Below are 27,717 nucleotides of genomic sequence, written 5' to 3'. Positions count from 1 at the left end.
TATTATATATTTCCATATCATGATAGTCATATAGACAACTTGAGCACGTAAGATCGTAAGATCTTAAGACCCAACACTCGATCTTGACCATAAAGTGTAAGAAAACGTTTTTTCTCGGATCGTAGCAATAAAAGGCAACTTTTGCACGTAAGATCGTAAGATCTTAAGACCCAGTACTCGATCTTGACTACACTACTTCAGAAAATATATGGCTTGAACATGTCTCTATAAGTGGAGGCAATCCTCACCCTACAAGCCATATTTGTAGGGTTGAGTTAGGCCTAACCATATTTCTTAACATGATATCGAAGTCCCGTTTAAGATGTGGTGGACCATATGCTATCAGGTTTCTGCTATTGGGTCACCTACCATTTATTTCCACGCTCCAGTTGTCTAGTTCTGAGCGTGAGTGTGTGTGTTAAGAGTTCTACATCGGACAATATATGGTTTGAACATGTCTTTAAAAGTGGAGGCAATTCTCACCTTACAAGTTGGTTTTGTAGGGTTGAATTGGACCCAACCACATTTCTTATCATAAACAAATGCAAGAAAATTTGAAATAGAAAACAGAGGAAATCACTCATTCGTTAATCTTTTAATGGTATATTTACACACTATAAAACACTATCAATGTTCACGAGCTCGTATTCACTCATCTATCTCCTTGTGTGACAATTTTCTTTTCCTTCTGTTGCAACATCAGGATAGGATTTATAGTTTGAACATCTGCCATGTTTGATTTTTGTTCCCATACATGAAGTCTCATCCATTTCATATATTCACCTTTATTTGTTAGTGAAATCTCAGCATGGTTCCATCCATTCTTAATACATAGTTTTCCAGTCATATCAAGGTTAGCTTTGAGCCGCAGTTCCAGCAGAATTATATGATTTAAATTTGTATCAAATGCATTAGCTTTAGACCACCTAACATGGAGAAAGTTTGTGAGCCGTTGACAGCCATTAATGATCAGGTCAAACTCATACTTAAGACGATGTTTCGAAAAAAAACAACCACCTGAAACTACCATAGTACTAAGAGCCATCTGTGGCAATTTGTTTCGGAACTTGAAGGACAGGGACGGTTCCATTCTATATCGATGGAACCAACTTGGGATAGTTGATCCTGGAAAACAGATATATTTGGCCCCGGAAATGTGTAGTATCTGCCAATCAAGTACAGTTAAAAAATTTGAATTAAACCTATTGGCACTATCAAATGAATTTAATTTAATTTCTTAAAAGAGAATTTTTTGATGAAATTAAAGATATGATACCTGATTCAGTAACATTTCCTTGGATTTGGAAGTCAATGATGTACAATTTATTGCACTAAGATGTTTTATGTTTGGTGGCAGGCCTCTGATTTCTCGAAGTTCTGTACAGTTATTCAAAGTAAGTTCCTTCAAAGAGTGACATGCATTGATGCATGATGGAAGGATTGTGATACTGCTGTAATCAAGGGATAAATTTGTGACATGGTGAAAGCAAGGAAGAAGTGTAACGAGAAATTCTTCTGTTAGATGGCAAAAGCTGAAGTCAACAACACTTTTCATATCTGAAGACGTTGTTTCCCGCCGTTGATCTTTGCCCTTCTTAATTCGGGCAAGCCTCTTACAACTATAAACCTCCAAAGTCTTCAGTTTTGGCAACATAAAAATACTATTTGGTAATTCAAGTAGCTCGTTGCATCTATCTATAGAAAGGTTTGCAAGCCCCACAAGAAGTCCAATGGAGTAGGGCAATTCACTTATGCCGGTATCACTTAAGCCAAGATATGTTATGTTGACCATCTTACCTAAAGTTTCTGGAAAAATCTTGATACTTGTACAATTCCTAAGGGACATGGTTTTAAGAGAGGGTAAGTTGATGCCTTGAGGAAGAACACTGAGACTGGTGCAACGATTAAGATTCAAATCTTCAAGTTTTTCAAGGAACCCAACGGAATCGTGAACTTGAACTAAATTCTTGCAGGAATCGAGATGCAGTTTCTTCAAATTCGGAGCTCCTGACATGTCAGGTACTTGCTTTAATGATTGGCATCCACTTAACTTCATTTCCCTTAAAGATTTGAATTTCTGAAAAATACATAGAAATTACAATAACCGTTTATCAATAACTAAATGAATTTTAAAGCTAGTCTTAGTATTCAATACCAAATAAATATCAACATAGTTAGGAACTGTCTATACTCACCATGATCACTTGATTTTCAAAAGTAATAGAACTCAAAGACAAGTCAAGTATGACAAGTTTCTTCGGATCAAAGTGAACCGGCAATGATGGTTCAGGATAATCACACCATTTTAGCACTCTTAAACTTTTTGGGAGATGATTAGGTCCTCTGGAAAAGTGAGCTTTTTCTATCACCAATACTTTAAGGTTTTCCATCTTCTTCAATGCATTTCCATCCCATTGTACTTTTTTATCTTTGAGTAGGTGTAGCATAATGATCTCAGTTTTATCAGATCCCTTCAAACGAAAATGCATTAAATAAGATAAACCTCTAGACTAGAAAGCATACAATCTTAGCATACAAAAATATTGTCACAGTTGAGAGTCTCTAATTAGAATAGAGGGTTAAGAATCATGTGGCCTTTCTCACAAAAAAGAAACAAAATTAAGGATCCTAGAGACAATAGACCCTTCTTTTACCTTGTTCTCTTTGAAGACATGAAGAATATCTTTGGAGAACCATAATCTACTGCGTTCACCCGGCTTTGAGGGTGCTTCCAGCCTCACAATTTCTCTGCCCATATCTTCAATCATGTCATGCATCCTGACACGATAATCATCAACTTTTACCAGAATCTTATCAATCAACACCTGAATAGCGTAGTTAGGGTCAAAGCCACGACCACTAGATAGTATGTTCATGACATCACTTAATTTGCTTCCTTTGAAGAAGCAAGCGATGTCTAAAAATACTTCCTTCTCAAATTCTTTTAAGCCATCGTAGCTTACTCTTAAGATTTCTTGAATATTTTCATGAGGAATTTTTTCGTAAGTATCTAAAGCAGATTTCCACTCCAAATTTGTTTTACCATACAAGTCAGAGCCTATTATTTCAACAGCCAATGGAAGGCCCTTAGTATAAAGTACTACTCTCTTTGAAATGTCCACATATCTTGGATCAATTTCCTGTGTTTTGAAAGCATTCCAACCAAACAACTGAAGGGCTTCTTTACGATTCAATCCTTCTACTTCGTAGACTTTTTCAACACCATAAGCATTTAGTAGATGCTTATCTCTTGTCGTGATAATAACTCTGCTGCCAGAACCAAACCAATCAAGTCCACCCGCAAGTGCATTTAGTTGCTCCAAACTGTCAACATCATCCAAAATCAATAGAGTTTTTTTCCCACGAAGCCTACTTTTGATGATAGAAATTCCTTTATTTAAACTGCACAACTTAACATCTTTCTCCCCAGCTAATTCAAGAAGAAGCATCTCCTGTAGTTGTACCAACCCACGCTTCACTGAATTTTCTCTAATATCACCAAGAAAACAAAGACTATCAAATTGATCTGCAATGTAATTGTATACAGCACATGCAAGTGTTGTTTTACCCATTCCACCCATTCCGTAAACTCCCACCATGTGAATCCCCTCTTTTGATTCAATCTCTAGAAGCGAGTTCACTTTTTGCACCCGAGATTCTAACCCAACAGGGTATTTAGCAACATGTAACGGCTTACGGTTAATCTTTTCAGAGACCTCTTGAATGATCTTCTCAATGAACTTATATTCGTACCTGTCAATTGCCAAATTTTAGTCTTCTAAAGATTTATCTATAGTAAATGTGGAATAATCAATACACAATCAAATGATTCTGTTTCAACAAACTGTTAACTGCAAAAAAAAAGAAGGTGGTACTGCCATAGGGGCTCAAAGAGGTAATTACTTACATGCTCTAAACACTAGTAAGAAAAAAACAAAGTCATGGACTATTGACTCAAGGGCTTCCGGTCACATGATTGGAGATTTTACTTTGTTTAGTAGCTATTCTTCATGTCCCTATAACTATAATGTTCATATAGCTGATGGTACACGTTCTAAGGTCATGGGTGAATGATCAATTATCATTTCACTAAATATTACACTTGACTCGATTTTGTATGTGCCTAAACTTGATGGTAATAGATTACAACTAGGTAGATATTGGTTTTGTTGTAAGCATGAATAGTTGTTAGTTATATGTCAAACCCAACTGAAACTAACATGAGAAATGTAAACAGAATTCTTCAGTACCTGAAAGGTACACCAGGCCGAGGACTCTATTTCCAAAGTAAACTCAAACAGAGGTATTGAAGTTTACACGGATTCAAATTTTGCAGGATGTTTATCTGACAAGAAATCGACTACGGACTATTGTGTCTAGGAGTAGTGCAAAAGCAAAATTCAGAGCTATCATACAAGGTATTTGTGAAACAATATGCGAATGCTAGATGAAATGAAAATTTCTACGAGCAACACATACAGGTATTATGTGATAACAAGGAAGATATAAAGTATATTTCTACAATAAAGAAATTTAGTGAGTAGAAAAGAGTGATAGTAAGGCACACACCCGTCTTTGAAATGCGAACCTACCACATTACCCGCTTCTCGCAAAGCTAACCTCCACTGTTTGACCTTTGCCTTGTCAGTGGATTTTTTTCTGTCATGGTTGGCCAGTGCTTTTGCATAGCTCCCTGTCTGATGGCGCACATCAGAAGGGTCAACTTGATAAAAAACCGGCCAAACCAACCTGCCCTTATGTTTTATGCACTCCATGATCTTTGTAAGTTCTTCCAAACAGAAAGTGGATGATGCATAGTTTTTTGAAAAAATCACAATTGCAATTCTTGATTGTTGAATTGCCATGCTAAGAGCTAGTGTGATTTCTTCTCCTTTCCTAAGCCCTTGGTCATCTATGAAAGTGTTGATTCCTTTTCTACAAAGAGCGTTATAAAGGTTTCCGGTAAAACCTTTTCGAGTATCCTCTCCTCGAAAACTGAGGAAAACGTCGTAAACCCACTCATTGGTAAAGGAAGAGGGTGGCCAAGGTTTTAAGTCTTTCATGGTAGCCATAGTATAGCATATATATTATGTATAAGTCTGGTTGAGTTACACTGAAATCAGTGTATCAGACAATAGCAAATTGCAACGCCTTTAAGATCATTTTCTTTCTTAGCAATCACTTATTTTGGTTTGTCTTTCAGTACTATATCATTATTATATTTATTATGTTCAAATTTTCTATTTCGTAAAGCACAAGATAACATTTTAATTTTTTATATCACACTAAACACTAAACTTTTCACGTACGTTTTATTTAAATCAATCAAATTATTACATGATCTAAGCGATAGGACAATTAGGGTTGGCATGATAAAGAGATTGGGTTTAACTTTTCTACTAATTAAACAACAATTATAACTAAATACATGTCATTTCAAAGAAAAAGAATAAATCATAACATGTAACTTACTCAAACACACTACATTTTCTTAAATATTTATTTAAAAATGGTAAAGTACTTCTAGTTATAAAAGAGATAGTATAAATAATAACCCAAAAAAGCTCTAGTACAATGCAATAGGTAAATCACATTGACTAAGTTGCACATCTTTTTTTTTCATAATAGACTGGAAAAACTCTTCTTTAAAAATTTAATATTCCAATTTGAAACTGAATTAAAAAAAATGAATAAAAAACTTTTAGTTATATTGAAAGAACTAGTCGTCTACCCATACAATGTTCGGGCCAACACTATCAAAATATATTATTATTATTATTATTATTATTATTATTATTATTATTATTATTATTATTATTATTATTATTATTATTTAACGAATAGTTTAAAATATTTTTGTAAGATATTTCTATAAATTTATAGAGTTTGATCTATTGATGAAAACGAAATTTTAAATCTCTAAGAGTAATAATAAGGTATGATAGTTTACTTGTTTTAAACTTTTTCCCTAAAGAAATAAAACGAACACACATTTAAATTGAACATTAAGATTTAATATATTATTAATATTAGAGAAATATGGTAAAACAAATTAGAAAAACAATTTAATATAAAATCTAATAAAGTGAATTAATATTTTGTTATATTTAAAAAATAATTAAATGTGTTAGTTGAATAGTAGTGGTTAGGGGTAGACAGAATGAGATAAAGAAACATTATACAACATTTTCAACCGGGATATGGAGGCTGTTTTCCAACATTTTCAGTCTCATTTTAGGATGGTGACAGGAAATCGACAGGTGATGGATAACTTAGTGTTTAAAAATATTATGAAGGATGATCTATTGAGATTTATGGTGAGGTTTCATCGCAATGGAAAGCTCACTAAAGGTATTAATAGTACGTTTATTACTTCGATACCGAAGATAGCTAGTCCTTAGATGGTTGCGGATTTTCGTCATATATCTCCAGTGGGATGTTTTTATAAAGTGCTAGCTAAGGTGTTGGCTAATAGATTATGAAAGTTTATTGGAGGGTTGATTTTATAAGTGGTAGACAAATTTTATATGACATTCTTATAGCTAACGGGGTGGTTGGTGATGCTAGGCAAAACAAGAAGGAACTATTGTTATTCAAAGTGGATTTTAAGAAAGCTTTTGATTCAATTGATTTGAATATTACCTGTCAAGGGTGATGGCTAGAATGCATTTCCCTGCGGTATGTGTGAATTGGATCCATGAATGAGTCTCAACATCTATGACATCTATTTTAGTTAATGGAAACCCATCTGATGAGTTTAGGTTGGAGAGAGGTTTACGATAGGGTGACCCTTTATCACCCTTTCTTTTTCTGCTTGTGGTTGAAGGTTTTGATGTTATAATGAAATCTTTGGTTCAGCAAGGGTTATACTATGGGTTTAAAGTGGACAATGGTGAAAGAGAACCTTTTACGTATCTTCAATTTGTAGATGACACCCTTTTGATGGAGGTCTAAGAGTTGGTCGAATGTTAGAGTTCTAAAAGCGGTTTTGTTGTTGTTTGAATCCATTTCGGGGTTAAAAGTGAACTTTCATAAGAGTATGTTGGTGGGAGTTAATATTTCTAATTCTTGGTTAAAAGAGGCATCTTTGGTGTTAAATTGTAAGACAAAATGTCTTTCGTTTGTTTATTTAGGGCTGCCCATTAGGCGTGATTCGCGGAAACTTAGTTTCTGCAACCCGGTGGTGGAATCTATTAGGAAGAGGTTATCTGGGTGGAAAAGGCGAAATCTTTCGTTAGGTGGTCGTTTGATTTTGATAAAGTCTGTTCTGTCCTCTATTTGGGTTTACTTCCTTTCTTTCTTCAAGGCCCCCGCATGTACCATTTCTACTATTGAATTTTTGTTTAATGCTTTCTTTTGGGGAGGTAGGGAGGATAGGAGGAGTATGACGTGGATTGATTGAGATTTTATTTGCTTGAGTAAGGAGAATGGAGGGTTGGGTGTGAGAAGGTTGAGAGAGCTTAATGTGGTTTTATTGGGGAAATGGTGTTGGAGGATGTTGGAGGAGAGGTGAAACCTTTGGTGTAGGGTTTTAGCTCAGCGTTATGGAGAGGAAGAAGGGAGGTTGAGGTATGAGAGTGATGGAGGGTCTGTGTGGTGGCAGACAATGATTAGGATTAGACAAGGGGTTGGTATGGACGATAGAGGGTGGTTGCTCAATAATATTGAGCGTGTTGTGGATAATGGAAGTAGAATCACTGTTTTGAAAGGATCCTTGGTTGGAAGGAAGGACGCTGATGAATTGTTTTAGTAGGCTTTTCGAGTTATCTGTAATAAGAAAGTAGTAGATATGTATTCCTTAGGGTGGGGGTGAATGGAGCCGCGTGGAGATAGCGTATGAGGTTGCTTACGTGGGAGGAAGAGATGGTGGGGGAGTGTATTGTTCTTTTGAGTTCTATGGTTTTGCAGGTTAATGTGGATGATCCGTGGGGATGGAGACTTCATGATTCAAATTGTAATAGTGTGAGCAACGCATATCATTTCTGGACAAAGAGCCTGAATGATCATCTTGTTTGTGACTCTTAGGTTTAGTGGATGAAAGCGGTGCCATTGAAGGTTAATCTCTTAGTTTGGCAGTTATTTCGCAATAGACTTTTGACGAAAGACAACTTGATGCGAAGACATATTATCAGCGCAGTCGAGCAAATTTGGCCATTTTTATGCAGTTTAAACGAGACTCGAGATCATATGTTTTTTCTTTGTGAATATTATAGTAATTTATGGTTGTTTTTGTCTGGGTGGTTAGGGATTGAGTCGATTTTTCAACGAAATTGTAAGCCTCATTATGACCAATTTGTGTCTTTAGGTGGTTGGAGAAAAGAATGTATTGAGGCTTAACATATTATTTGGGTAGCAACTGTTTGGTTCATTTGAAAAACGAGGAACCAACGCGTTTTTCAGAATAAAAGCCTTTCTTTGATGACCATGTGTGAGAAGGTTAAAATCTATGCATTCTGGTGGCTAAAGACTCACATGTCTTCTTTTAGGGTTAAGTATCAGGTTTGAAGGGTTAATCCGCTTTAGTGCATCATAGACACTGGTGGCTAGGTTGGGATTTTGGATGTCTTTGTGTGATTTGTATGGTTGTATCTTTTTTGGGCAACTCTTCTAATACATCTTGTGCTTGAAGGGTTGTTTTGTTTTGTTAATATAGTTTTTAGTTTTTTTTAAAAAAAAATTATATACAATACCAAAATTATAGAAACACTATATTAATTAATTACTTAAGAATATTGAATAAATTGTTATATATTAAGAATAAAGGTGATGCACAAAAAGTTAGAGACAGAGGGTAAAAAAATGTAATTTATTTTACATAATATCCAATGAAATGTGTTATTTTATATAATGTCTTATAAATGTATTAATGAAATAATGATTAATAGAAAGAAAAAGAAAAGACTCATTTATGGGGAGGAAGTGTCTCCTTTATGAGAGGATGTTCTTTAAAGGCATCATAAAAGATCATGTGAAAAAAAAAACGGATTGCGTAATTGATCATTTATCTTCATTTAATTAACTCGCAGATATTTTTATCAAATATCTTTTTTAAATTTTTTTTTAATAAAAACTAAATTAGGAATATTGAACCAAGCATGCATGAATAAAAAATTCATATCAAGTACCATCAGATAAAAGAAGTTAAGTACTAAAGTGAAGTGTTGAAACCATGATGAGTCTAACAAGAGATCTTGAAGCTTCTAGGTTGTGAAAGAGAGAAAGTGTGAAAATTCGTTTGGTCTTGTGTTTGAGTGGTCAATGTATTGTAAAAGCATAAGAGCATGTCCTAAGATACTAAGGCAAGTCTCACACATGAAAATATTTTGAAGGCTCTCTGCTTTAATAAAATCACCAGAAAATGTTTTATGCAAGTAACTAGTTGGTTACTAGCTTGAATAATTTCCAGAAGTGTAATTTACACTGAATAATCAATTATCACATTAGGGTTAATCGATTATCTCTTTTGTAACGCCTTCTAATCGATTAAAAGAGCTTCTAATTGATAAGTGATGACGAATTTGAAAACTTGCCATATTTAAACTATTTAATTGATTAGAGCTACCTCATAGTCGACAATGAGCATTAAAAAGCTGATGGGTTATTTTTTTGAGCTATATTTTTCTAAATAAATGAGGATTCACCTCATTTCAGACCACACCAAAATTCATATTTGTACAATCCTTTTCTTATTTTCTCTCTTCCCTCCTCTTATATTCTTTCACTAAAGTTTCCTTAAAGCCTTGTGAGTGAAAAAATATTCAAAGTTTTTGGTTGTACTAGTGTTCGTGCTTAAGTGTTATTCATCAAGAGTGAAATTCTCTTGTTTGATATCTTTGATTCGTGAGATTGTCCTGGTAAAATCTCAGTTTGGTTCCAGAGATTAGTTGTCAAAATCTCTGTTTGATTTATAGGATCATCCTATGTAAAATCTCTCATCTTTGTAATAAGGTTGTGGGCATATCCATAAAAACTGCAGATATTATTATTACAGTGGAATTCTCAAGAAGAAATTCTTTAGGAGATGGTTAGGCCAAGTAGCAAGCCGAACCTCTATAATTTTTTATGCAATATTTCTATCTCTATCTCTTTTATATTTGTTGATTTATTTTTCTTTCCTCTCTAATCCACTCTTTTTGTTTTTCCGTTGTTTTATCTCTGAACAAACATAAATTTTTTCAAAGGAAAAAGATTTTTTTTTAAATTAATCATGATTTATGCACTAAAAAATTCATTATCTCTCTTGTGTTTGGAGTCTTTTGTTCAACGAACCGCACCTGAATCATGCTCACAAACGGGGCATCTAGTAGTCGAGGAACGAGGAAGTGGGGCCAGTATAACTTTAGAGAATGAAGTTGGCTTGGAGATTGAGGTATCCATACATTTTGAATTCTTCACTATCAATAACAAGGATGCATATTAAGATTTCATTGCCGACATCATGTTGGCTGTCGAGATGGGGGCAGAAAACATTAAATTGTGAACATATTAATAGTTGATAGTATCACATGTTAAAAGAGGTCTGTCTCCCTAGTAAAGACAAGAGCCAACTCGTATTCTGTGATAGAGTGAACTTTGCATTAAAGAGGATTGTCGACTCCTTAATTGAAATGTGAATATGAGATATTCTCTTGTGCCATAGCCATAATTTATACTCTTTTCTAAGAAGACAACATGCCTCATTTGAAGATATATTATTCAAATTGACAAGATAAATATTTCCAATTCTTTGATTAGAAAAAAAGTCCATTTTTTAAATGATTTTATGACCTTTATATATAGAAGAACAATACTTCATTACCTTTGTTACACATTTCACTAATACCAAGTTAATTGCATTTTAAACCTTTAACAAGTAAGACATCTTCAAAGGTAGGATTAAAACTCTTACCAACAATACTAGAAACAACAATTTAATCTTTGTTGTTGTCACCATAAGAGACATAACCTCCATTCTTAGGAGTGAAATATGAAAAAGTGTTTTTTGTCTTCCATCATATATTTTGAACAATTATTGTTGAGATAACATTTTTAGTTTGAGACGGGAATCACAAATTTAAGTCTTGACCTTTCGTATTCCAATCATTTTGTGTCCTTTAGATTTAGTGTAAAACATGTTGTCTTTTGAAATTCATTTCCTCGTGACATTTGTTTCGTGATATTTTCCCATATAACAAAAAGAATAAGTGTAACCACGTTTACCACATTAAAAACATTTGGGTGTAATATGATTAGATGTCATATTTTGACGATTATAATTTTTTAAATAATTTAGCATTAGTTTTTTGTTGATAGTCTATATCGACTTTATTGTAAGTTTCTCTTTGATTGTCTAAGACGATGTAGTGTTATGCAAGTATTCAATTTTAGTTTTAAGATTTTGCATTCTTCACACTTACTAGTTTTTAAATTTTTTTCCTTTCAAAAAGAGTAGAAAGAGAGTCTTTACTTAGATAAAGTTTGTTTCTATTTAAAAAGTTCCATTTCCTAATTTATTTAATCCATTATATAATTCTTAGTAGATATAATAAACATCATTATATGTAAGTTAAGTTTTAAAGTTGTTTACCTCATTTTCTTTGTGGTTTCCTATGGGACATAGGTTCACTTCTTCCTCTTGTTAGTTTCATAGGATGGGTAAATGTTGTCGTCATCCCATGTTATGTAAGAGCACCTCCAATGGGAGGTTCTTCACTGCCGTTTTCCAGGTGGCATCAAATTTTATGTTCTCAAGGTGCTCTAGCTGGCCAACGGAATAAAGAGAAGCAACAGTTCATTCACTTTTTTTTATATTTTAAAATACAAACTAGCCATTGAGGGACCCAATATGAACATAATATGAATAATATGTTAATTTATAAAATAAAGTTGTGGGACCTAATATGAGTTCTTGAGTTGCACCATTGAAGTGAAAAATTAATTGAGTTGTTTCAAGCTGACGTGGCTTAATATGGCCCACAAAAAGCTAAAAAATGAGTTCATGACTGGAGATGCTCTAAGTTGTTTCTGATTGTTTTTTTGGACTTTTGTATATTTCAGATTTCTTTTGATTATGCGGATATTTTGACTTTATATGAATCTTTTAGCCGCATTAAAAGCATGTCAGAATGAAAGATGATATTTCTTATCTTTTTTTAAAGTTTGGTGGTTATTTGTTCTACCTTATGATTTTTTTTTTGAGGAGTGCTAGCAACACTCTCTTTTCAACACTCTCTCCAACACTCACTTTCTTATTGGTTGAAACATGTGTGGGTCCCTCACTTTGGAAATGGATCCCACATAAAGTGGTAGGACCCATATATGTTTCAACCAATAAGAAAGTGAGTGTTAGAGAGAGTGTTGCTAGTATTTCTCTTTTTTTTTATAAAAAAATTTGTATATCTTGGATATTTTCATTATTTTTCATTCTAAATAATTCATATTCATGGATTAATGTGTTCATTCTTGCACTTTGTACCTATATAGTGTCATCATGTGTAACTTAAAGGGTGTCTCACATTTCTTTAACAGTATTACAATTTGATACTAAAAAAATTGGCTTAAAAGGTAGTGGTGATGGTTTTTTCTTTCTAACCGTGTTTCACCTTTTCTTTATTCTCTTTGGTTCATAGATTTCTAAATTTGTCCACTGCTACATAATTAGAGGGACAAAAGGACTATTTTAAACAATATCCCAAATAATTTATCTCTTCAATAAAGAATTTTACTTTATCTTTTCAATAAGAATACCATTCACCTTTGAAAGATGAGAGTTTGGTTATGAATGCAACTTGAAACGACTAGTCTATACATGTGAGTTTAAATTGTGACTCTAAATTTTTTCGAAAGCATAATGAAAAAACAAATTTTTAATTCAAATTTTAAGTAGTAGGTAAAAGAAGAAGAAGCCGACAAATAATAAACAAAATAAATAAAAGAGATAAAGAAGAAAGGAACGGAGCTTTAACTCCCTTTGACAAATATCGCAAAGATACTCCCTATCAGAGTTATTTAAGTGATTCATATGAATATGTGTTATTCTCTTATTTCTTAACAACGTCTTAATAAGAAGACAGCATACATTATGTATAGTTTATTTAAATTGACAATATAACTATTTTCACTTCTTTGACTAGTAAACAAAGTTTGTTTGTTTTCAAATTTAAAATCAAACACTATTTGCATTACCTTTGTCACACATTTGACTAATACTAAATAAATTATATTTTAAACCTTCAACAAGTAAAACACCTCCAAATATAAGATTAGAAATCTTATCAACATTAGCATATAACCAACATCTTTATCTTAGTTGTTGACTTCATATAAGACAAAACATCCTTTCTTAGGAGTGAAGGATGAGAAAATGGTTTTGAATCTAGTTATGGACTTTGAATATCACTATTGATATACAATTTTGAGTTTACTGTATAATCCATATGCATTGCAAATTTAAGTTAAGATATTCAAATCGTTTTGGATCCTTTTTAGTTAATGTAAAACATAATGAAGATGTGTTATCATGTTTATAACAATAAAAATATTTAGGCACAATATGATTAGAAGTCCTTAAGTGAAATATTATATAATTTATATGATATTTTTTATATAATAAAGTGACAATCAACTCGAGGCTCATTTTCAAACTCTTTCATTTAAGTCAAATTTCTATTCCATTGACATTTGACTTCACATATTTCCTCAGTTACAAAAACTTTCAAAGTACTCTAACATCAAATAAAAAAAATTAAAATACATATTCTACATGCTAATTTAAAATTGAACACAAATAGAAGTTAAAATAGTCAAATCACTAGTACTCACTTCCTACCATAGAAGCTAACTAAAAAAAACCAAGTGCTTCTAAATCCTAATATGTTAAAATAAAAAAGGACTAATTAAGTGTAACACTTGGTTGTTGTAGAATAATAACTAGAGGGAACATCACAAGGACAAAATGAAGTATCCCAAAGCAAATTTGACTTCCATGCCTCACCAATATTGAAATGCATCAATTCTTGTTCATTGTAATAAGGAGCCTTTACCAATGCGTTATTATCATATTGGTTATCAAATGTACTTTGCAATTGCATTGAGTAGTCACTAAATTGCTCTTGCAAGCCACAGTTGAAATTTGTAGTTGTAACCTCGTTACATGTCTTGCTAAAGTCACCAAGCATTGAGGATGATGATGATGACATGTTCAACAACATTGATGAAACATCATCCATTGTAGATTTGGAAGTGTTGTCACATGTTTGTAGTTGAGATGGCGAGAATATCAAGTTTGTGTTAAGATATTCATTTGAAATATTGGGTAAGTGATGATTAATTATGGATTTATAAGAGGTAAGATCAACATCAACATCAACATCAAAGTTTTGTTGGCTATTACCATTGTTGTTAGTGATGAAGTTGTTTGCTAAGGTTTCTTTCTTTGTTTGTGACATGTTGTCTGAACAAAATTGGTTGATTTCTTGATTTTTGGTTAGCATAGAGGCTCTTGTTTCAGAAAGAGAAGAAACCCAAGAGTGAGATAAAGCTCTTTGAGTTGTAGAATTTGTTTTCTTGAATATTCTGCATATAGCCCAAGATTCCTGCATGTTATTTAAAAGACAAGTTAAAGAGACATTATAATAAGACAAATGGAGTATCATGCAACTAATGTTGACTTTGCATGTGTCATTTTTGACTTCGAACCTTCATAGTCGGAGCCTTATCAAGTTTTTAGAGGCTGTCATGCAACTAATGTTGACTTTGTATGTGTCAATTTTTTACTACGAACCTTCATAGTCAGAGCCGTTTCAAATTTTTACAGGCTTTGTATAGATTAATGTGGTTTAACCATGACAAAATAAATAGAGACCTTATGTAAGCATGATTTAACGGTAACAAATATTTGAAGAACTCTATTTAGTTACAATTTAATTGGATTACATTTTAAACCCTATGCGACAGACTATTTTATACGCCCCCTATCAATAATATCAAATCACGAGTACTATCGCTTGAAAATGATAACTTTGCTAAGAAAAAGGTTAAAATATTTTTACTCACATTAGCGGGAATGGTTTTGTCGAAGTACTTCTTCGATGAAAGCGGATCTACGAGAGAAGGTAACCTAAACTCATGCATCATCCAGTCAGTTTTGAGTCCTTTAGCAGCTCTACCTTTGTAAAAGACTAATGATTTCTTCAAACCAATGCACTTAGAACCTTCTGAGGAATAAATAGGTCTATCAGTACCAGTAGCTTTCCAGAATCCAGCTCCAGTTACCCTATTTGGCCTTGCACTGTTTCTGTATTTTCTGTCTCTTGGACAGTAGAAATACCACTCTTTCTCTCCTGTACTAGCAAATTCTGCATACATAAAATCATAACTTGTACATAAGTACTTAAGCTAAGTTGAGTTTGGAAAAAGTGCTTATAGAGATATATATTGTCTTACTTGGAAGATCCCAAGGATCATATTTATAGATATCAAGCTGCTTGATGAGCTCAATAGATAGAGGCCTTTGTTGAACTTTTCTCTTTAGGTAAAAACCAACTAGCTCTTCATCAGTTGGATGAAACCTAAACCCTGGTAATATAACTTCATCAACTTTTTCAACATCATTTGTCTCTTCCATATTGTAAAGCAAGACTAAAAATCAAGGTAGAAAATTAAGTGGAAGATGCTTTCAAAGAGATAGTTGAAAGTTTTGAAAAGCAAGAACAAAAACCCTAGAAGAGTTGAAAACTTGGAAGAGAATGAAATGTGAAATGAGAGTGAAGTTATGGAGTTAATTTGAAGGGATTATATGCTACCTGATAAGGGGTATGCCACCGAAGGATCAGCCACCTTTTCTGGTGACTTTTAAAGCATTGTGTGGTTTGCGAGGATGGCTTAGATTTGGTTCATCATAATAAGCAAAGGGCAATTACTCTTAATTAAAAATGAACAATTACCAAGAAAATAAATTAATTTAAGGTACTTACTACTACTATTCAAGTCAATAAGAGATCACTATACTAAATATTTATCATACTTAATTTTTAATTTTTGTTCTAAGGTTGATATATTTTGGCGGGACCGAGCATATGTGAAGAACAATGTATCTTTAAATTTTTTGTTTACTTATAAAGGAGAAGTTAAACCAATAGATATTTCAATATACGGTTGAATATGAGTATAACACGCATGTATATATATTGACTTGATTGGAGTTTTCTTACTAACATAATTGGGGATTAGATGTTTTAGTGTGAGAAGAATAGTCTTCAAAATCGCTTTAAATAAAATGGTCAAGTAAGGAAAAACGTACTTTAACAATGAAAGTGCTTTCATATTATTTGTCTTTAATACTTTTTTTCCTTAACACCAGAGATAATTGATATTTTTTTTTTTTGTAATCAAGGAATTATATTAAAGAGGAGAACTAAGAGTTACGAGAGAAATAATAAAAGATCCTTACTAAACTTGTAGAAAGAATAATTAGAGTGTGTAATTTTTCCACAAATAGACCACTTCCAAGCCAAAAGCTTAAGAAAATTTCTTTATAGACCTCCCAACCTTTTAGTCCACCTCTGGTGAAAAACCCAAACTACCCCTGACTTCGGAAATGCATTTCCGAAATGCAAGAAAAAGGTGTTTTCGGAGATGCCTTTTTTTTGAAAAGCGCCTTTTTTTTTTGAAAAATTGTCTTATTTCGGAAATGCACTTCCGAAAACAACATTTCGGAAGTTCATTTCCGAAATATTGCGCGTTTTGCAGATTAAGCAAAACAGCCCCCCTCCCCCATTCAGTTTACCCTAAATCTTCTTCAAACTTCCTCTCTTCAAAAATTTCTGCAAAAGCAAGTGTGCAAAAGCAAGTGTGCATTCCAAAAGCTTCCCAAACTCAACCTAAGTCATCCTAATCTCTTCAATTGGTAAGTTTTTGAATTTTTTCTATTTTTAGATCTATTATTAAAATCTCTATTAGGGTGTTTAGAAATTGCAAAAACCACATTGGGGTAGGTTTGTACTGATATTTAGGGTGTTTAGAAATTGCAAAAGTAGTTTTTAAGTCTGGTTTTGGGGTCTGCCATGGAAGTTGCAAAAAACTTCATCGCAGGGGTGTTTCGGAAGTTCATTTCCGAAAACACCTCCATCCCAGTTTCGGAAATGAACTTCCGAATTGTATCAGAAGTTCAATTTTTTTAGTTTTTTCTTTTGTGTGGCATATTAATTGATTTCAATTGTTTACAGGAACATGTCAGACAACCAACCAGCACGCATCAGACAGGGTAGGGAGACCCAGACTGCGTCGGCTAGACGCGAGCGGGCGGCGGCGCAGCTGGCGTCGACACAGGAACGGGGGCAGGGCCGGGGACGACGTGTGTGAGTTCCCGTGGGCGAGGGAGAGGGTACATCTGCTTCAGGATCTAGGAGTCGGCTGGCTCGGGTATCTTCTTCCCGCCAGCGAGAGGAGGAGGAGGAGGAGGTGGCGGCAGTGCCCTACCACGAGCCGGAGGGGGTACCGGATGTTGACCCTCCAGCCGGGGAGGAGGATGAGCAGGAGGACAGCTATCCGGGAGGGCCCTTTGACACTTCCGTGCTGATTAACTACCACGATCACGTCGCTCGGCGTATCTGGGAGGGAGAGGTATTTTTTATAATTTAACCGTTTATTTGTCACCATTTTTTATAATTTAACCGTTTATTTGTCGCTTATTTAATATATGTCGCTTATTTGTTTTTTTTTGTAACAGGAGAGAGAGCCGTTGAAAATGGTGAACCACGCCCGAAAGATTTTCAGTCTGTTTAAACCAGCAGCTGAGTGGTTTAACGACCATGTGCGAGGTTCAGGGCTTAGCGGGCTCTGCATGACGGGGTACACCACCATCAGCACCGGCATGCAGGGGGCATTTGTGGAGCGCTGGCACAAGGAGACGTCCTCTTTCCACTTGCCGATTGGGGAGATGACGATCATCTTGCATGACGTGCAGTGTCTTCTCCACCTGCCGATTAGGGGGCCGCTGTTGCACCACTCCCGGATCCAGAGGGTCGAGGCCATTGAGTGGATGACGCTCTATTTGGGCATGGAGCACGAGGTTGCTCACTTTGAGTGCGTCACGACATCTGGGCCTCATGTCCGGTTCACCACACTGAGCTGCTATTTTGAGCACCACCTAGACGCGGCGGCCGAGGCTGAGGAGGCGGGCGACGAGCTATTCACACACTATCACCGCGGCTGCGCTCTCCGGTGTTGGTACATGCATGTGGTAGGCGCTGCATGCTTTGTGGACAAGAGTGCAAGGTACGTCGACGTGACCTACCTCCGCTACTTCATGGACCTGGATACCGTTCACCAGTGGAACTGGGGGGCAGCTACTCTAGCATACCTCTACCAGAAGCTGAATGAGGCCTCCAACTGGAGGACGAGGCAGTTGGTCGGATCCTGCACACTACTTACGGTACGTTTTATTTTAATACATTATCGTATTTATTTATTTATTTATGTTTCGTATTTATTTTTAATACATTATCGTGTTTCTGTTTCAGAGCTGGATCATCTCCTACTTCTCCTGCATCCACGACTTTCACATCGATCCTGCGTACGTGGACGCCATGCCCAGGGCCGCCAGATACGTTCTCCAGAGGGGGAACGATGCGATGGGACTATACCGTGGATACTTGGACCGCACGATGCACGACGACGTCACCTGGAGGCCGTTCAGCGACTACGCTCAGATTGTCCCCTTTAACGACATTGCTCTATATTCAGGTTGGCTGGCATGCGGGACTACCATCATGGTCCGGTATCTCCCTGAGCGGTGCATGCGTCAGTTCAGATTCGTGCAGCGGATACCCAGGTCACCCTTTGAGGCTGCTCCCGACACAATGACCCGAGTGCAGCTCACTGCCATATGGGAGGACTGGCAGCATGTGGTACCGCAGGAGTACCGTCTCACTCGGGTCACACAGGACTGGCACAGTGAGGAGGGATACGTCACATGGTTCTATCGGGTGTCACATCCTCTGCTGAGACCCGACGTTCTCGGTGCTCCTAGGCCAGCACACGAGGAGATCCTAGAGAACCAGCAGGCCGAGGATGACCACGCCATTGATCTCATGCCGATCTGCCAGCGGATAGAGATGCTTGGGCGGGACGCGTTGGATCGAGGTGTCGTTCAGCAGGGCGGTCCAGAGGCAGTCGCCGTGATGGAGATGATCGTCACTGATGCGGGCCGTGCGGCGACATACAGGCGGCAGAGGAGGTCCCAGGGAGAGAGGGTTAGGCACACCCAGTAGTGGTCGGGTTTTTTTTTTTTCTTTTCAGATTGTATCTTTCGCACAGTATTATTATTATTTTCGGCTTGTATATATTATTTGGATTTGATTTATCATATTAGTATTTTTCATTTTATCTGTTGCTTATTTTATTTGGCGTTTGCGTTTAATTAAAAATGCGAGACTGTTAAGAAAAAACATAAAAAAAAACACAGTTTCTGCATAATTCGGAAGTTCATTTCCGAAACCCCCCAAAATCTGAATAAATGTGTTTTCGGAAGTACATCTCCGAACACACCCCCCATGAGGTGTTTTCGGAAGTTCATCTCCGAAGACACCCCCCATGAGGTGTTTTCGGAGATGCACTTCCAAATTGTGAAATTTTTTTAAAAAAATCAATGCTTCGGAAGTTCATTTCCGAAGCAGGGGTATTTTGGGTTTTTCGCTGGGGGTGACCCCCATAGGGAGGTGGCTAAAGAAATTTTCAAGCTTAATGTTCCAAACGATATTGTTCAAGCTCCAAGCTTCATTCCGGAAACAAACTCCATTCCTCACTAACCATATCGCCCAAGAGGTGGCAAGCCAAACTACTCCTAACTTAGTATCTTTAACCTTATGAAACCGAAAAAATGAATGCCAATTCATAAAATGGGGTAAACACTCTTCCGCCATCCTATCCAATTTACCAACCCAACAAGCAATCTCACTCCAAATCTTCCTAACCACTAAGCATTTGAAAAAGGAATGATCTCGATTTTCCAAATCAATCCCACAAAATGTACAAATTAAATTATCATATGAGAAGAAAATACCTTTATTTACCAAGAGATTTTTGGTTGGAAGTCTATTTCGAAAAAGCCTCCACCTAAACGCCTTAATTTTATAAGACACCTTCATTTCAACAAAAGCCCAAAAGCGCCATCACACTTGATATTTTTAAGAGAGTAAAAGTTTATGCATAAAATAATGTTGTGTCTCTTAAATCAACCGATACCATTTTTAAGAAGATTGAATGACATTAAAAAAAACGAATAACTGAATAATTAACTTTTATTATATACAAAAAAAAAAGAATTAGATTTTTTCTTCCATGTTGATAATATTCTTTTAAAATATATTTTAATGTTGATTTGTGTATGAGAGTATGACCTTGAACATGTAGAGTCTCAATAAAATGGTTAATTTGTCTTAGTACTAGAGATAAGTAAATCTTTTACAGGTATAATAATATAAGAGAATTGATTTTGTCTTTTAAAAATATGACGACAAAGTTTACAAAATTTAGCGGAGTTTATTGTCAGTTTGATTTATATTTTTGTATAATTATTTTGTATATATAAAAAAAATACTCCTTCCGTCTCACAATAAGTGTCTTTTTTGAGATTTTCACACTTTTAAAAAAAGATCAATTATGTTGATTTCAATGATAAAATGAGTCTCATTTACTAAAATAACCTTATTAATAATAGATAGTGGAGTACTTAAATGAATTAAAATACAATAAATAAGGGTAAGTTAGTGGAAAAAAATAATAAATATCACATTGGTATTTTAAATGGACAAATAATTTGAGATAAATAAAAATAAGAAAGATGACACCTATTGTGAGAGGGAGGGAGTATATGATTAGTTTTTTTTTTCTTCTTTTCATGTTGATAATATTTTTTAATGTTGATTTGTGTATAGTATGACTTTGGAAATGTGGAATCTCAATAAAATGTCTAATTTGTAGGTTTTGGGATTATGAATCACTTAATAACCCTTTAAACACATTAATGTCATGAAAACCATAATTTGTATCCAAAACTACAAGTCAAGACACCATATCAAAGTTCCATGTAATTCATAATATATATAATGTTTGAAACTTTGAAATAACATTTGGAAACGTGGGACTGAACCAGATTCCAAAACAAGGCTAATATATAATTGAACTGCAAATTCCACTATGACACATTTAGGATTATATAATTATAGGCTTCTCGGAACACGTAAATCCCGTTTCTATTCCATTCTCAGAGTTTCTATTCCACTGATTTTATCAGGTTTGAATCAGTTGAATAATATTAATAATCTAAAATTTCAAATAAAAACAAGCGAGCGTGTGATCTAAGTCTAAGATATATGCTTGAGGGGACCGCTTTGCCCTTATAGGAACTTTTTGTTCAAATTTTAACCTTGGAAAGACATTTTGCTATTTATATTTAATTCAGATCATTGTGTCCAACATGAGAGTTAGGTAAGAACTGTTTTCAATGAGGTATTTCACACTGCCTTCTTTGAGTTTATTTTCAACAATAATAAACTTCTTTGAGTTTTATTTCTTTCTCACCTTTGAATGGAACCACTGGTTTACTTGGATTACAACTTCCTATTAGGGGTGGAAATAGGTTGCACTGAATGAAGATTTACTGAGTTTAAGTCTGACTTGTCAAAAAAATCGAAGCTTAAGTCTGACCTGTAGCTTGTCGTAAGCTTATCTTTAAGTCCGAGTCTGACCTTTCCGAAGGCTTGGTTAACCTACATAAACGTCTATTTGTCTTAGACATATATAAATAAGTAATTAAAATAATATTTAAATAGACTAACTAACTAAAAGATCAAGTGACTAAAAATTTGTTTGTATTGACTTATTTTAACTTATCGATTAGCTAAGTTCTGAGAGACTATTTGTTTAAGAGAACTTATGAACACAATGTTCATCAAGTGTTTTCATTTTATTTTCACACCAAGTATTATTGGTACCAAGCTCCCTTGATTTCGACCAATATTGTATAATCTTTGTAGAGTGTATTCTTGTATCCGGGTCGAGTACCCCTTGTACTCTTTTTATTATTAATATATATTGCTTATCAAAAAAAAATCTTATTTTCACACGTTCTTCAAGATAATCAAGTTTTGTTTATGTATTTTAATTCAAAATACAAAACATAACATAATGATAATAAAATAATTATTTATATAGGCTGGCCTGATAGGCTTAAAAGGTTTTTTTTTTGGGACCTGAGACATGGCCTTTTTAACTAAATAGGCATATAAAAAAGCCTAGACATTTTCTATTTAAAAAAAATATGTGACCTGACCTGAGCCTATATAGGCTAGTCTGTAGGTCCCTGTTGTCGACCTGGCCTATTTCCACCTCTACTTGTTATGCCCTACTTTTGCAAAAAAATTATTTTCAAGATTCGTTAAATAAATTATGTATTTGATTTAGATATATACGAGATATATTAATTATTGGATTAAATTTGTTTGTCGTCCTCTAAAAATATATATATATATATATATATATATATATATATATATATATATATATATATATATATATATATATATATATATATATATATATATATATATATATATATATATATTTTTTTTGTCTTTTAAAAAAATTTCTTCAAATGAATGATTATCCTAAATTTTTTTATCTATACTTTTGGTTCCTCTTGCTAAAATAGTCGCTAAGTAGTAAAACGTCATTAAGTTATAAAAATCGTCGGCAAGTAATAAAATATCGTTAAGTTGTAAAAATCATCATTAAGTTACCGAAGAAATTGAAAGTATGGGTAGAAAAATTTAAGAGGACCATTCTTTAAAAAAAAATTGAGGGACTAAAAGTGAAATATCAAATATTAGAAGGACCAAACATATTAAATTCTTAATTATTTAGTAAATTAAAAAATATTTGCTTATAAAATAGTAGTATTTTGAGCATATTTGTTTGCATTGCGATTGTGTCTTTATTACTGATAGTTTTTAATTCTATTATAGAAGCTTTGTATCAGTTTTTTTTATAAGCTAGATTCATTACTAAACGAGTACTAGGGGTACTCAAACCCGCTTACAAAAACCAAGAAAAGGCTCGGAAAAGGAAGATTTCCTACCAACTGAAATTTATTCTAGATTTTCCACCGGATTTTTACAAAAATCATAAAAGATACACTTGGATAAATAAATATTACCTACACTCAACCATTTCCACAATTTCAATTTGATATTCCATTCTACATCGGAGAGGCAAGGTAAAACTCCGTTGAAAACAATGTCGTTTCGGTGCCTCCAAATGCACCACATTATCGTTAACCACATACCACAAGCTCTATCCTTGCCAGCACCTACTTTTCTACAATCCCTCAACCATGCCAATATACAAACAGAAATTGACCCGTCTAAATCCATATTTATTCCCAACCAAACGCTAATGTCCATCCAAATCTGTCTTGAAAAGGAGCAATCCTTGAAGAGATAAATCTTCGTCACCCCCATGACATAAAATACACAAAGGCTCCAAGTTAACTCCTCTTCGAATCAACGAAACCTTTAAAGGCAACTTGTCAATGATACATCTCCAACCAAAAGCTTTGGTTCTAAACGCAACCTAAGCCTTCCAATAAGCTGTAAGGATGTGCCTAATTGAATCCTCCAATGGAGGAACTACCTGAATTTCAAGCAATGCCAAGTATCCAGACCGAGAAGAATAGCCACTGAATTTGTCTTTTAGCCACTACACCGAGTCCGACTCAGAATTATTAGGAGCAATATTAGCAATTAATCCATGCAATTCTAACAAATCTTGCGACAAAACTGGATTACTCGAATCTATACCGAAGCTTCCCCAAACCCAATATGCACCCATCCAATTTCCCATTGGTTTTACAGTCCCTCCTTTAGCTGAACTATCCTTAAACAACATTGGGAAAATGTCTGATAGCCTCCCCACGTTCATCCAGGATGCGTTCCAAAACGGTATGACGTTTCCATCTCCCAAGCTATACACACAGTTATCCAACAGAATATGGGAAGGAAATTTTAATTCTAAGTTCAGAATATCAGACCACCAAACTGACCTACTTTTAAACACCCTCCTTTTGACAACGGTTAACAAGTTATTCTTCCGATCACCGTATTTTGCCGTTAAGACTTTCGCCCAAAGCGCTTTAGATCCTTGCAACATTCGCCATTTCCATTTAAAAAGAAAGGTTGTGTTAAACTCTTTGAAGCTCTTAAAACCCAATCCACCGTTGTCCTTTGACAAACAGAGGGCCTCCCATCTTACCCAAGAAATATTCCTCTTGACGTCGCTATTTCCCTATAAAAAATTGCTCTGAATTCTCTCTATTTCCTTGATGACACTACACGACGCTTTTGTAATACGGTGGGAGAAATGACTTTTTGTTTTGTTTCTCGCAAAACATGTTGCGGTTAGCAACAATCACCACCGACTTTTATTTTATCTAATTTTATTAGGAAAGGCATAAAAGAACAGGAAAGACCTTTAAAAGTTCGGGGGGTAGGTTATTCAAAGGGAAGGTATTAGCACCCTTTGTATCCATGGTTATCCACGGGCTCTTAATTGCTTAGCTCACTTTTGTTTGATTTGTGTGTGTGTGTGCTTTTGAAAATATTTGGAGTGCCATTAGTAAGGCATACTTTGTAATGATTCTTGTATGAATGTATACAAAGTGTTGTCTGAAAATATTTTGTTTGAAAAAGTGAGGTGTGAAAATGAATTTGGGAGTGAGCACGCATTTAGGAGAACCTACCCACTAAGTAATAGTCTTTCCTATTCTATTATGTTTTCTTTTGGAGATAGTATTATCCATACAATTAGTTGGTAGGAAATCCTATCTATTGGATGTGAAGGGACAATCGTAGGGTCATCATATGGTCATAGAAGGCAACATGTAAAGATACCTTAGCAATTCGAAGGGACTGTCATCATTTTTCTGTAGGCAACTGAGGGACTAGATCATCTTTTCATAGGCAACTCAAAGGGTCATCAATGGACTATGATCTTTATATCTAAGGGATTATGATGATCTATTCGTAGGCAACTTTTGCTAAGATACCCCTACGTTCGAGGGACATGACTATATAATCGTAAGACAACAAGAGAGATTACCCTAAATGTGAGTGAGTGCCAATGTGTTGATTCAGATATTTTATCTTGAATTATTGTTAGCTATGTTCAATTTTATCTTGTCATACAATCCTATTAGCATACATCTAACAATTAATAACAGTTATAATGTGCAGAAAGTAAATTGCGGAAAGTAAACCCTAATTACTATTACATGGCTTCGGGGCAGATACATAATTAGTAAAAATCTTGCGGGAAAATAAAGTGCGGAAATTAAAAGTCCTAACTAAACTATTACATCCTATAACCACTTACATAATTTGTAAAAAATATGCGAGAAAATTAAATAGCGAATGAATTGAAAAGTTGAGAAGATATGGAAAGAGAAGGAAAATATTTAGGGTTAAAAAAAAGATTTAATTTTTAATGTTAATCTAAATCTAATTTAATAAATTAAAATAAATCTAATTATCTAATTATGTTCAAATTAAATATAATATAATTAAATCTCTAATTGATTTTTAATTATTAAATCTAAAAAATCTAATAAAATCCTAGTTACTAAATTAATCAAAATTATGTTAAAAATAAAATCAATTAAACCTAAATCTAATTGTTTTTGTGTTTTTATGATTTATGAAAATAATTAAATGGAGTGTCCTAATTAAATTAGAGCTAATTAAGTTAAAAATTCGAAGGAAAAAAAAATAATGATTTGGTTAATTAACCCTAATCCTAATTTGTTAATGATTTTAATAGTTAAACAAATAATTAGAAGTTAATTAAAAAGAAAATATAAAAAGAATGGAAAAGTAGTGGAAAAGGGTATCAATGAAGGATTCGACAGCGGATCGGTTGCGCGGCGGCCGGAATCTCGTTCGTGGACTCGTCGACTGCGTCCGTGAGGTGCGTAGGAGTGGACATATGCGGCGGTCGTTGTAGGTTTTGGAACTTTCTCATTCTCTTGTTTTTTTGATGTATCATACCCACATGCGAGGGAGTTATCACAACCCATTCCATCTTTTTTCTTCAATCAAAGAAAAGAGAACAAATACAAATTAAATTAAAACAAATACGACAACAGTAAATGAAAGGTGAACCGAAAAAGAAGCCCGACGGCGAGTTGAGAGGTGTTGATCGGGCTCGGAGCTACGCGTAGGTGTTAGATTCTCAGCGGACAACATTTGTTTTTTGTTTCATCTTTCCCTGCAAAAACTTAAGTGATGTGTTAATTGGCTTGAGAAAAAAACTATGAGAAAAAAAAGCTACAATCATGGTATTGTGTTATGTGATAAGCTTAGGTGATTATTGGTTATTGTATGAACAGGGTTCATGATGTGAAATTTTGGTAAGTTTTTGTTTATGTTGAATATGGTTTTGAAGGTGGTGGTTGTAGTTTGACTATGGTTGATGAAGATATTTTGAAGGAGATGGCTGTAGTGATTGTTAAGTGTAGGTTAGAGATGAATAAGGATTGTAAAAGAAAAAGAAGTTGGAAAGTTGTTGTTGTACGTGGGTTGTTAGTTTGTGAATGAGAGAGGTTAGAAAAATTGGTAATTGTTAGTTTTTTCTTTTGAGAATGAAAAAAGTGTCTATTTATACACAAAAATTAGGTTAAATGAAAAAGGAAAATTATAATAAAAACTATGAATCAAATCAAGGCCAAAAAATTATTTTGTTTTAATTCTAGCAAGAAATTAAATCAAAATAATTCAATGAGATTACTTGCTCCCTAAGATATGAAAAGGGCTACTAATAGAACAAATAAGATTAAAAACTTCTCTTTTTGGATTTTTTTGAATATTTTATGATTTTTGTTGATTTTTTGACTAAAAAAATGCATAAAAGTGAAAATTGACTATTTTAAAAAATGTCTATTTATTAAGTGCGGAAATTAAATTAAAATAAGAAAAAAAATGCAATTTTTGTGATTTTTTAAATAAAAAAATAAAGATAAAGTTAGAAAAAAATAAAGGAAAAAATATCAACAGTGAGATTCAAACTCAGGACCTTTCGCTTTTGTACCTTTTACACTCAAATCCTTACCAACTGGGCTATGTCACTTATTCGGAATAAAGTGACATATGGAAATATATGAGGGAAAATTTTGGGATACAACAGCTTTGAAAAAGGATAGCTGGAAAATGGCAAGGCTCGAAAGCACAGAATTAATCAGAGTAATCCGACCTCCCAAGGATAAGATTCTTCCTTTGCAAGACCCTAATCTAGTGGCTCCCACCAAGAAACCAACTTATGATTAACTCCTAGACTGAAACCCAGGAAGTCAAATGAATTTTCCTGTATCCTGCACCTCAAAAAGTTACCAGCAACGAATATAAAGTGATGGTTCAGATTTAACCCGATAAGATGACTCTTATGATAGTTAACTCCTAGCCCCGAAATCAATTTGAAACTTCTTAAAACTGCTTTGAGAGCCCAAAATTGTTTCCAATCACCGTTTCCTATCAGTAGAGTATCATCAGCAAACTATAAAGTACTCACCTCACAATGGCCTTCTAAGGAGAAAGGAGCCAGTACCTGGACCTCTATAGCCTTTCTAATCAACACGCTTAAACCTTCTCCGATAATAACAAACAGAAAAGGAGACAGAGGGTCTCCCTGTCA

General features: G+C 34.3%; 2 protein-coding genes across 3 annotated transcripts; both read right to left on the bottom strand.

Annotated features, from left to right (window-relative positions):
* Nucleotides 1–268: 268 nt before the first annotated feature.
* On the bottom strand, nt 269–5,072 carry LOC131651641 (disease resistance protein Roq1-like). Of its 2 annotated transcripts, XM_058921310.1 has the most exons (6): nt 4,570–5,072; nt 2,655–3,753; nt 2,196–2,471; nt 1,277–2,077; nt 1,018–1,165; nt 756–926 (listed from the first exon to the last, which is right to left on the bottom strand). In XM_058921310.1, exons 1-6 carry the CDS (start codon nt 5,070–5,072, stop codon nt 892–894), a joined length of 2,862 nt encoding a protein of 953 aa, XP_058777293.1. In that variant the 3' UTR covers nt 756–891. The 2 variants fall into 2 exon arrangements, with proteins under 2 accessions (XP_058777292.1, XP_058777293.1); XM_058921309.1 differs by having other exon boundaries at nt 269–1,165.
* Nucleotides 5,073–13,874: 8,802 nt separating this feature from the next.
* LOC131646429 (protein FEZ-like) lies at nt 13,875–15,697 on the bottom strand. The gene is made up of 3 exons (XM_058916460.1): nt 15,424–15,697; nt 15,034–15,335; nt 13,875–14,573 (listed from the first exon to the last, which is right to left on the bottom strand). The coding sequence occupies exons 1-3, from the start codon at nt 15,602–15,604 to the stop codon at nt 13,875–13,877; spliced, it is 1,182 nt and encodes a 393-aa protein (XP_058772443.1). The 5' UTR covers nt 15,605–15,697.
* Between the last annotated feature and the right edge of the window lie 12,020 nt (nt 15,698–27,717).

The sequence above is a fragment of the Vicia villosa genome, linkage group LG2, assembly GCF_029867415.1.
Source record: "Vicia villosa cultivar HV-30 ecotype Madison, WI linkage group LG2, Vvil1.0, whole genome shotgun sequence".
In the NCBI taxonomy this organism is placed as follows: domain Eukaryota; kingdom Viridiplantae; phylum Streptophyta; class Magnoliopsida; order Fabales; family Fabaceae; genus Vicia; species Vicia villosa.
This window is presented reverse-complemented; position numbering and strand designations above follow the sequence as displayed.

Coding starts and splice junctions, on each gene's coding strand:
- LOC131651641 (XM_058921309.1), bottom strand. CDS start 5,072: ATGGCTACCATGAAAGACTTAAAACCTTGGCCACCCTCTTCCTTTACC. Junction 3,754..4,569: donor GGTTCGCATTTCAAAGACGG/GTGTGTGCCTTA, acceptor GGCAATTGACAG/GTACGAATATAAGTTCATTG. Junction 1,166..1,276: donor AGGAAATGTTACTGAATCAG/GTATCATATCTT, acceptor CTTGATTGGCAG/ATACTACACATTTCCGGGGC.
- LOC131646429 (XM_058916460.1), bottom strand. CDS start 15,604: ATGGAAGAGACAAATGATGTTGAAAAAGTTGATGAAGTTATATTACCA. Junction 15,336..15,423: donor TGATCCTTGGGATCTTCCAA/GTAAGACAATAT, acceptor TTATGTATGCAG/AATTTGCTAGTACAGGAGAG. Junction 14,574..15,033: donor ACAAAACCATTCCCGCTAAT/GTGAGTAAAAAT, acceptor AATAACATGCAG/GAATCTTGGGCTATATGCAG.